An 11,147-nucleotide genomic window follows, 5' to 3' on the forward strand; every position below is an offset into this window, starting at 1 on the left:
AACCAAGAGAAAGAAACCTGTGAACATTCCAACTGATACCTTTTCTCTTATTCATTGAGCAATAAAGCAGATTATTTTTTAGTTTGAGGTAACATTGTCATAAGGCTATGCAAGGAGGCTGTGCAAATGAACTAAATTGGTGTGGATAAGACCTTCATACTTTTTGTATTTCTCTTTCATAAAGCAGAAACTTTATGAAATTTTAAGTGATGAAAAGCAGGTATCTTGATCAGCCAGAGAGCATTTTTAAGCTTTGCCTATGAGCTATAAAATCCTGTTAGCAGTTTGTTATTAGTCTAAATGGATCTTGGCTCTTGTCCTGTGATTTGATAGTAAATCATTTAAGCTGAAGTTACAGTGTGTTCAGTAGGAGAGATAAATCACAGCTTCTCTCTTGAGATTGTAGCAGTATGTTAGTCAAAGCATGATAATGGTGGTGAATCAATTAGGAAGGGAAAATTAACAGCTGTGCATTAGTGAAGTAAAATACAAAATTTCTGAAGCACTGTTTTTTTCAGTATATTTGAAGTCTTTATTGTAATTTATACTGGCAGGATATATTAAGTTAAAGAAAACTGCTGACGTGTGAAAAAATACAATATTCTATTTTAAAGGGGAGCTTTTAGTATTTATGGTATGAAGTTAGCAGCACCCTTAAGATGAAGAGTGATTAATTACCTGAATTGAGTAATAGCTATTTCATGAGAACACACAATATTTATTAACTTACAGAACACCTTAATTCTCTGGTGTTCTTTTACATGAAAAATCATTTGAGATTCATTGTAAGAGACGAAGGGTTTAACTAACAAACTTCGTTGGGATAGAAGGCTGCAGTAGCACTAAAACATGCTTTAGCAATAGCATGAAGGTCAGATGTGGATTTTCTTTTCTGCTGCACATGCGGTACTTCCCATGGAGCATCTTCAGAAACAGAAATCTCACAAATTCTAATTGCTGATCCTTTTGAGAAAGACATATGTTTCTGTGGGTTTTTGTAGGGAGCCGTTCTCACACAGATAATCAGAAATTGTCAGTCAGAAAGTGGCGTTTTAGCATGTGGTAGTAGCTCTTTATGTTTGGGAGAATAGGTCAGTGCACACAGATAGCAAAGTTGAACATTTCTAATGAAACGTGATGAAGTTGTACTTCTTTAAAAATTGAAGAAGTGGCATACATTTTGATAATGGAATAATGGAGACTCCCTACCCCAACTATCATCTCTGTTCATGATCATTAGGATGCGGAATATTAAGAGCAGAGCAACTGGGCGTAACAGCCGACGTTCAACATCTGTCATGCTGGAGTCCATTAGTGTTCAATTGCATCCTATTGTTTTTGGATTATTCAACCTCATTTCATTGTCATTGCTTTTGCTAAGGATTAATCAGCTGTTTACAGCTACACCAAGTTTTGGAGTCATAATGAAAACAATTGAGCTATAGTTCTAAATATACAGTGTTCAGTCTCTAATGAAAAAAGTTACTAATTTATGAATGCTGGTAACAATTTAATTAAGTTTGAAATCAATACAGATAATAAATCATTGTGTGGCAGGTTTTTTTTTTCCTTTTGTGTACATCATAAAAAGATCATATGGTATTTCCTTGTAAGTTTATGTAATTATGATTTTAATAATACAAGTACAGTGAAAAATGTTTTGATTATGGGGCGTGGGTGTGTATATATGGTGGCTCCTCTGTTGTTTCAGTTGGTAGCAGAGTTGATCCCTTGCTACCAGCAAGCAGATTTTTTTTTCATATCCTCTTTTATTCTTGTCACTTATATAGAGATATTACTAAAAAGACACTTTTAATTCACATAAAATATACATATATACTTTAATCTGGTGTATTAAAAAGGGCAGCTTTCAGGTGATTTGTATACTTACATGTTTTTGTGTATAACTATCACAACCTATCTATTTTTGCAATTATTAGATAAATCTATAGCTACATTTTAACTGTTTAAATATATTTAAATTATTTTAATGACGTTGAGTTTGCTGACAGACAAATATATAATCCCCTTTTTTCTCAAGATACTACTCTGGTTGAAATGTTGTGTACTTTATACAGTATTTAAATTGTGAGTGCTGAAGGATTTCTAATAATTTGAGTTTACTTATTTTGGTACCATATGTGCAAAACAGTGGCTTGGCCACATATCTTTTAGCTCTTTCTCCTTTTTCATTAATACAGTTATTTCTTCTATCCTCAATACTGAGCCAGAATTTTCACTTGTTTTAATGTATATTACTACAATGCACAGGGATTTTTTTTTTTCCCGAGTTGCAACAGATTATCCATTGAAAGGATCTTTTGCTTAACTGCCCAGAGTCTTGTGGGGCCAGCCAGACACTGCTCCAGATGGCAAGTTGTTAGGGCTGGACAGAATGGCTTTGGAAGACTTCTCACCAGATGAAGGCTGTAATGTTGGGATTTTACTGTTTGGTTTTTTTTTCCCCCTGTAGTTCCCAGGGTGGGAAGGTGCTGGGATGGAAGCAGCGTGCCGCCCGCCCACCTGCTACCACCTGTTTAGCTTTTGCAGTTTCTATAAAGCCTCATCTTGTCTGCTCGACACAATCATTGCTGGCCAGCAGGAGCCAAGGAAAAAGAGATCTCTCCTAGGAAGTTACATCTTGAGATCGCAACCCTTCGCCATTGCAAAATTCTCTCCTAAACTGAATCAGAACTTCTCTCATTTGAAATAGCCATTTGGAGTTGTGCCTTTAATCCAGTAAGATCCTTCTTGGATTAAGCGGACCATTTTCTTCAGTAACATACATTTTGAGAATGGAGATTTTATTGTTTTGTCTCTCTTTGAGATTAAAGAAATTAAAAGAATGAAAGCATAAGACATAAAAAAATTCTTTGTTCTTTCTTTAAACAATAAGAAACAATTTTCAGACATTTCCAGAAGAACTTTTATTATATTATATTTTTTTTTTTGAAGCTAAGAAAAATACTCCGTAGTTGATACTGGCAAACAGATTCAAGAGGTGCGAAGGCTAGTCACATGCGTGCTTTCCTTACCCCTTTTTAGGTACTGAATTTTTGCTAGGTAATCTTTGTGTGTGTGAAAGTGAAGCTGCATCAAATATGAAAACCTGTAAATCCAGTCACCTGGACTCAGGTGTGGAGTCAGACACGCAGTGCCGAAGTGGAGCAGGCTGTGTTGTGAAGTGCAGTTCGGAAAGGATGGAGAACGCTGCCAAGAGAAGACTGGCTGCCAATGCCCGCGAGAGGAGACGGATGCAAGGACTGAACACAGCCTTCGATCGCTTGAGAAAGGTCGTTCCACAGTGGGGTCAAGATAAGAAGCTGTCCAAGTACGAGACTCTTCAGATGGCTCTGAGCTACATCATGGCTCTCACCAGGATCCTTGCTGAAGCTGAAAGGTACAGTACTGAGCGAGAGTGGATTAGCCTGCACTGTGAGCACTTCCATGCCGACAGCTACCACCACTACACGGCACAGAAACCGGCCGCGGACAGCGATCCTTATGCACAGAGGGTGTTCAGCTACCACCCTGAACACTTCCAAATGGCTAATTAGAACTTGTTGCCAGCTAAGAATATGCAGCAGGCCAGATGTGTAATTTAATAATTAGCAAGAGTTAATCTGCTTGACTAAGGTAATATTGGCATTATAATAGCTCATTCTTGTTTGCATCTTATAGTAATTTGACAAAATAAATTTGCTCTGAGAACATAAAATCAAAAGGCATTTAAAATGATTGAATTTAGTTAATGCTGGTGGAAATCGTACTTTTAATTTTACATATTTCTGACAATTGTTTCCTAGTTTATCAAATGTAATTGATGCTTTAATTAAATAAGGTTTTGGTCGTTTTTTTACGGTGATGAATCATGACAGTATTTCTACAGATCATGGGACAAGTTGACCCATGCTGTAACTGAATGGAATAGCACCAGAAATGAACTTCATTCCATGTTTTTATGTCAGCTTTAAAGTTGTTCTTTAGGTTTTTTTCGCATAAATGGTTCACCTGGAAAAACTTTTATAATGTGTTGGAGTTCTGGTCCTCAGAGAACTAACTTTCTTAAACTTTGTAAGTTTGACATATGGGTTCCGAAGTTGTGTAGGTTTGCTTTAATCCAATTTATGGTGTCTCTTGTATGCTCGAAAAAGAGCTAGTTTCAAGTAATGGAAAGAATGTTTTATTTTCAATGGTTGTAAAAACACGTATGATTAAATACCATAAATGTGAATGCTTGCGTGAAAATAATCTAAGCTTCTAGATTTTTGTAGGCTTTAAATGATGGGATTTTATTTTCTAATCTTGTGTTATCTGGAAACAATAACAGATTTTGTAAATCATAAATAAAGTGTTTTCTATGCTATGTCCTCACCAAATATCTGAAATTCCTGCCTTAGGAATTACTTACTAGTGGGTTTTCTACTCCAAATGTTACATTACTTCTATCACAATCCTGGCCGTTTTATGTGCTGAAGAACCAACCAGCAAATGATATTTGCTTCCCAGTTACACTAAGGAGTGTATTTTACGTATGAGTTTGGGAAAAAAATGATGGAGCATTCTTGCAGAGCAGTTGAGTTCATTTCATCCCTGGTGATGTGCTGAATGGCCTTTTGTTTACTTGCTGCTTTCTCTTGTGGGGGATAGAGGGGTCTGGGGAGAAAAGGCAGAAGAGGAAAGGAGGTCGGGAAGATGAAAAAACACGTAGGAGAGGATGGCTGGGAAGCAGATGTGTTTGTAGCTGGGTGTAGAGTGTGCAATGGCTCAGCTGTCGGTGCCTGGCGTGGTGGCAGCAGACTGTGGAGCTGAAGGGTGCTTCTGCTAGTGCTGCTGAGGGGAGATTCCAGAGACAAGCCCTCCCTAGTGTTAGCTGAGAGAGGGAAGGAGAAAGGGAGCTGCTGTCCCGCAACAGCTGGTGGTGGATTTCCAGCAGGGAAGGCTTGTGAGTTCCCTGCTGGCTGCTGCCATGTCTTGTATTTTAGGATTCTTTCAAATGACAAATGAGTAGCTTTGATAGGAGTTATTTTCGACAATTAAGCAGCTTTCAGAGAAGAACAAAGGCATTAATAGGAACAAAGCCCTGCTTGCAGGGGAGAGGGACTGTGCTGCAGGAGCAGTTATGTACAAAGACCTGACCTCCCTGTGTGTCTGTCCCTCACTGATGTTTCGCCCTTGGTCACTGTTGCAGGCTCCTATGTTTCCTGGCGTGGGAATTAAGGATGGTTCTTGGCATGGAGGCTGGGTTTCAGGCTGGCTTAAACACAGGTGGAAGAGGCACTGTGTATTCTGAGCAACTCCTTTAAACACTGGCCGTCAGGAATGGGTTTTTAAATGCATATTTAGCCTCTTTAAAGGTAATGAATAGTGTTAATTATTAAAATGTGGGCCTTTGCTTCATGTGAATTACATTAGATCTTTATCAGCAAGCAGAAAGTGGATTCAACCTCAGAGATAGGAAGTCATGTTAACAGAGACAGTAAAATTAATTGTTGTCCATCATATAGTCAAGTTAATACTGTTTGAATATTACTTACCATCAAGTGACAAGTTTGTGTATGTATTAACAATGAATACAATTCTTAAAAAGTGGTGTGCTATCTTACCCTGTTTTATTAACTGCAAACTTCAGGCAGACACTGTCTCACCTGCACTGCTAGCACAGCAGTGGGTTTTTCATACTGAAACAGGAATAAGATGCAAATAAATCATGTGATTAGGTGACATGGAAAACTTGGATTAGTGAAAGATTGCCTAAAGCTGAGCTGGGAAGGGGAATACAGTACAAAAGGATAAATGCCAGAGTAGGGTGCAAGAGCACGACTGATGCTTCTGCGCTACTGGCATGTGATTTGTTTTTGTGGGACATGACATTGCAGTAATTCAGGTAAAAGTACTTAACAGTCATTTCTCTTCCAATTTTGTTTCTTCTGTGCAGCATTGTACCTTACTTTCTACTGCATATGATGATAGAGTTAAAAACCAATGGATTAACATGCAGGGAATGATTAAATGGTAGTAAACTCTCATAAAGAGGAACAAAGCAACACAAACCATAAAATACCTGTGCTCATGTTACCAAAAATTACTAAGAATTGAAACTGAAGCCCTACAAAGCACTGCAGTGCCGTACATAGAGAGTGAACACTCGTAAATCAGGTCATGGTATCAACCTCTGCTGTTGAACAATATGTTAAGGTTATAATCCCCTGTAATCCCCATTCTCTTAGATTTCATTGTGCTAATGCTTATTTATATCTTTATTTATAATTAGTAATATTGCTGCTGGGAAATTTGTGATTCTATCTAATGCTGTACTGGTTTTCTTTCTTGGGAGGGTGCAGTGTAGATCTGGAAGATGGGATTTTCAGTTTACTGTAGTACTGAAAGGCAGCAGATTAAATTCTGTGTAGTGCATAGCTGTCTGTCTATTGATTATCTACCAAAGCCTTTTGTGGAGTCAGTTGGGGTGATGGGAAAGTTTAATCATTAAAAATTCTTTCTGAATGCAGTTTGAAAAGCAGATAATATCCATGCTGGTTAGGAATTTTCAAACTCAACAACTATTCAGTAAGTCATTGGTTTCTTTTCACAGCAATCCTTTACAAATACTTCAGTGACATTTGTGAAATGTAAACTTGACTGTTGACTTGGATTTGATTTTTGCTCCCAAATATTTGTTCCCCACTGACTGTTTGATGCTGGTCAGGTAATGGCGCTGAGCCACTTTCTGTACTGGACTTTGCTGGTGTGGGCATTTCATACCCCCTCCCCTTAAATGATTATGGCTTCTATTGGGCCTCCCAATAAGCAAAAGCTTGGATGCTTGGTGTGTTCTTTGAGGCTGAGTTTTGTTGGCTCATAAATCTTTGTCCCACTGAACAGCAGTGCAAACCTGAAATACTTTTGTTTGTAGTATCAGTACTACATCTGATACATCTGTCCAATTATCACTGTAATTCTAGAACCACATTATTGTGAGAGCATTGGGGATGACAGATGCTTGCTTCATTAAATGTGTGTTGCATACTGTACAGATACGTGTTTCACTATTGAAACTCAGTGTGGGATTCTAATGAACTATTTGTGGGAAATTAACCTCTGTTTCTCTGAAAGGTCTTTCTGCAGGGTTTTCTCTTTGTAGCTATAGATACGCTGCTTCTATGATTCTTTTAATCGTATCACCTTGTTTTAACATGCCCAGAGTTATTTTTGAGCTTGCAACTAGAGTGGCATTTTTAACTACAGTGATTTTTTCAGTGGCTAAAAGCAGAATTAGGGTACCATGTTCCCAAAACGTATGTTAGTAATAAAAAGTCAGTGCTTTTTTCCTCATCGTCAGCATGTCTTTCAACCTCCATTAATTCAATTTTTTTAGGCTTTTGTCTTCCATCTCACCATTTATAAGGTATTTAGTGCACAGTCCATCTTGTACTATACGTACATACAGGGCAAGACTCAGTTCTTGACTGGAGTTCTGAAATGGCGCTACAGTACCCATTATTTAAAATAAAAATGTGACTGACCTCAGCTATACATTTGCAAAGTCAATGACATTGCACCTTCCTCCTGTGGGGAAGCTTGAGTATCATTAGGTATTTCAATCTTTAGCTCGCTCCTACTTGCTAAGTAAAACTTTCCTTGTGAAATCTTTGTGCAAGTCCCTCTTGTGATGGGATTCACTAGGCACAAATTTTTTAAAAAATACTGCTTCCAGGCCAAAGCAATTGATTTGCCAAAGGAAGCTTTTTCTTTAACATAAGTACCCTTACTTTTGGGATTCCAGCTATTTGAGCTAAGCAATATAGATGCGTTTCTTGGTAGTGTAGGAGCCAAACTTATTTAGATTTTTAAAATAAGAATTCACAGAAGTGCTGTTTTCTTGATCTAAATATGTTCAACTCTTCTATTTCTACAAAATATCCAGGGGCAAAAACTCAAGTGCACTGAGGATAAAGACATGTTTATTCATGGAAGAAGCAGTCCAGTGTTTCCTCTACACAGATATCTTACAACAAACATTGATTTCACTTGGTACTTGTGGGCTTCTTAAACAATGCTCTATATTTTAAACTTTAATTACATTTCAAGAAAACCTGGCTTTCAAAACCCCTAACCAACCCCATGTATAATATTTAAATGTATCTTCTATCAGAGTACATTTTAATATTGTCTACTAGTTTTTTTCTGATTTGTAATTCAGTTTTCATTTGTACAGAAATTAGCATGAAAAATATATCTTATATAAAATTTGCTTCAAATGTCTGCATATGTAACTCCAAGGAATGAGAAGTTCATTTTTGACTGGCTTCCTGTAGCCTGGGGTGCATAGTAATATTTTTTCTAACATTTCAGATTGTCTTCAGTATTTTTAGATTTCTTTACAAAACCATGTTGCCCATTACTAACAGACTGTGTGATCATAAAGGATGGTCACTTTCTGAACAGAATTCCCACTGATATAAATTGAGAACTCCACTGAAACTCACAGCACATATGGCCCAAGATTTCTTTTGATTATGCAGTAAATGGTTCCTTATAGTGGACTTGATGTATAAAGGCATTAATAGAAGTAAGTTATGTTGCTTGGAGCAATTTATAAAATATAAAGAAGCCATGTTAGTTCATTGAGCTGTAGCTGAGCTAAAATGGTTTTAAGAACATTTCCTTTGATCTGACAGGCACAGAAGTACATGGAAATCAGGCAGGAATGGGGAAACATGATTACATGGGAAAGCAAAATCTGTACTAGCAAATGTGATGGGACTCATCCTTTCTTTGGTTCTGTTCTCTTCTGTATCTGAACTATGAGATCCAGCTTCCTTCAAGTGTTGGGTTTGCATCATTTAAACCCTATTCCAAAATGTCCTAATGGGCCCTTATACAAAGATGATGCTCACTCATTCACATTGAAGAAAGAAAGAAAGAGTGAACTTCGTGTGTTTTGTGTGTTTGATTGGCCCTCATTCAGACTTTAGCTGCCCAAGTGCTGGATACGCAACCAGGGGTTGAAAAGATCAATGCTCTGTCCCAGGCACCCTGTGCCTGAGTGCACGGAGAGTTGCATCAGTGTTGGTCTGGATGCAGCAAATGGGGGTTTCAGGGCAGTGTGGGGGCCAGGTGACCAGTGAAATGCAAAAATTTTTGAGGCACAATGGAGTTCAGCTATGGCAGTCTGTAAGTAGGAGTATATTTTAAAACCAGTGTGAACTGATAGCAAGAATTGCTTAAAAAAGCAATGAGTTTTATTTCACAACTACCTGCTAGAAGCATGGCTAGTATATAACTTGACAATATTTAATATTTTCTTCTAAATAATGTAAAGTCTGATTTCATTAATCAGCTGTCACAGCAAAGTTCTGAGAAAACTTCTGGAATTGTTGCACATTTTCACAATTATGTGAACATGTGAAGGACACAGTCTTGTATGCACCTATGAAGCATTTATTTACGTTCAGGTGAGATGAAGGGAAATACATTACTGAACAGGCAGGTGTTTGTTTTTTTCCTTTCATGTGCGCTTAAAATATACTATAAAACCGACATGAGCATTTTTCTTCCCAGTGAGAATGACTTTGGAAAAAAGAAATCAACTTTAATCAAGAAAAAATATTAACTAGAATTTTAAGGCTCAAAGTGAACATTTTTGTGTTGTAAATAATAAGGCAATTATCAATGAATCGCTTCTCCTGTATTAACAGTATAAATATTTCATTATGTTTTGTAAGGACATTGTTCAGAAACTAATGCTTTTAAACCTGGAAGCATTGAGAACACAGTTCTTAAATGAATTCTTATTCCAGATTTGTTGGTTGAAGTACAATTACTGGCAGTTGTTTATATATGGAGGTGAAGATTGCAGACTTGGGTTTTCCCATTTGAAGTGTGTGCTCTCATCTCCTCGTGTTAGCAGAGGTAAGGCGTTCAGAAAGGTTGCTCCACCTTCCATGTGGAAGCAAGGAACTCAGTCCAGTGGTTTTAAGGCAAGAGGTCCAATGATACCGATGCAGACCTATATGGGATGCTGCTGCTGCCTGTGAGTCTGGGTTTGCATCAATCTGGACCAAAAGTTTAAAGCAAAAATAATACTTTTTGAAATCTAGAATTGCAACACAAAAGTTGTCTTTTCTGCTCTGATTTGCAACATTCTATGCCTCTGATTGGTTTTATACGAAACCAGGACTAGGAGGAAATGGGAAACTAAACCTACAGGATTCTGAATCAGTAAACAGCTGAGAGGTTACAAACCCGAGCGTTTCTGTATCACACTTATACAGCATTATGCTCCACATTCTGGTGGTTTCATGGACTTTTGGAGTTAATAACTAACAGTGACTTCAGTGGACAGTCTAACATTAAGTTTTGTTGCTGCAGTAGCCTGCCCTGAATAAGAGAATGAAAAGCTGTGTTAGTGTAAGGTGGAACTGGTTATTCAGTAAACACCAGCAATGGGCAGCCAGGTTGTTCAGGAGGGAGCAGGGTGGCTCTAGCACATCCTGACACCATGTGGCAACACAGTACTGTCCTACTGTCCTTCTCTTCCACAGGCCTTTTTCCCTTGTCTGTTCCACCACTTAACAACACAAACGTAATTTTGGTGTTTTTTTCTTGCAAGTTCTTCCTTGTGATGGGCACATCAGTACTACTTATTAAACAGCATTGACATCCACTCACACAAGCTGCCTTTACAGGCTCCCTTCATGAGTTCAGTACGCGCAGAGGAGAAATGTCCTGTAGCCTTTAAGGAACAAAATGTAACAACTACAGACCATTTGGGATCAGATTCTGAGTTTGTTTTTATCAGTTTTTATCAATTACTGGAAGTAATTGAAATTGCTAACTTCCGCGGTTTTTAGGGAAATGTGACAGGTTTTGATCTTTTTGCTGGTAAGTACTGTCCAGGAGAGAATATTATAGTTCAGCTAACAGATTTTGGTGATGTACTTTCTGTAGCCTAACTGTCACTGAGATTTCTGTGGCTCCTTCCTGAATGACTAAGGTTTAATCCTTCTTATGACAGATCTTTGGGAAAAGTCTTTCAGCTTTCTTGTCCTCCCACTTCCAAAGAACTGAATGTACATTTTAAGAAACATTGTACCATTTAATCCTCAGCCCATCAACTCAGGTTATAATGATGTGAGTTTGAA

The 11,147-nt window shown here is 37.8% G+C and overlaps 1 protein-coding gene across 1 annotated transcript; it reads left to right on the forward strand.

Annotated features, from left to right (window-relative positions):
- The first annotated feature begins 2,867 nt into the window (after positions 1–2,867).
- ATOH7 (atonal bHLH transcription factor 7) lies at positions 2,868–4,939 on the forward strand. The gene has a single exon (XM_082286174.1). It carries the CDS (start codon positions 3,102–3,104, stop codon positions 3,555–3,557), a length of 456 nt encoding a protein of 151 aa, XP_082142300.1. The 5' UTR covers positions 2,868–3,101; the 3' UTR covers positions 3,558–4,939.
- The last annotated feature ends 6,208 nt before the right edge of the window (positions 4,940–11,147 follow it).

Source organism: Coloeus monedula (assembly GCF_965178545.1).
Source record: "Coloeus monedula genome assembly, chromosome: 8".
NCBI lineage: Eukaryota > Metazoa > Chordata > Aves > Passeriformes > Corvidae > Coloeus > Coloeus monedula.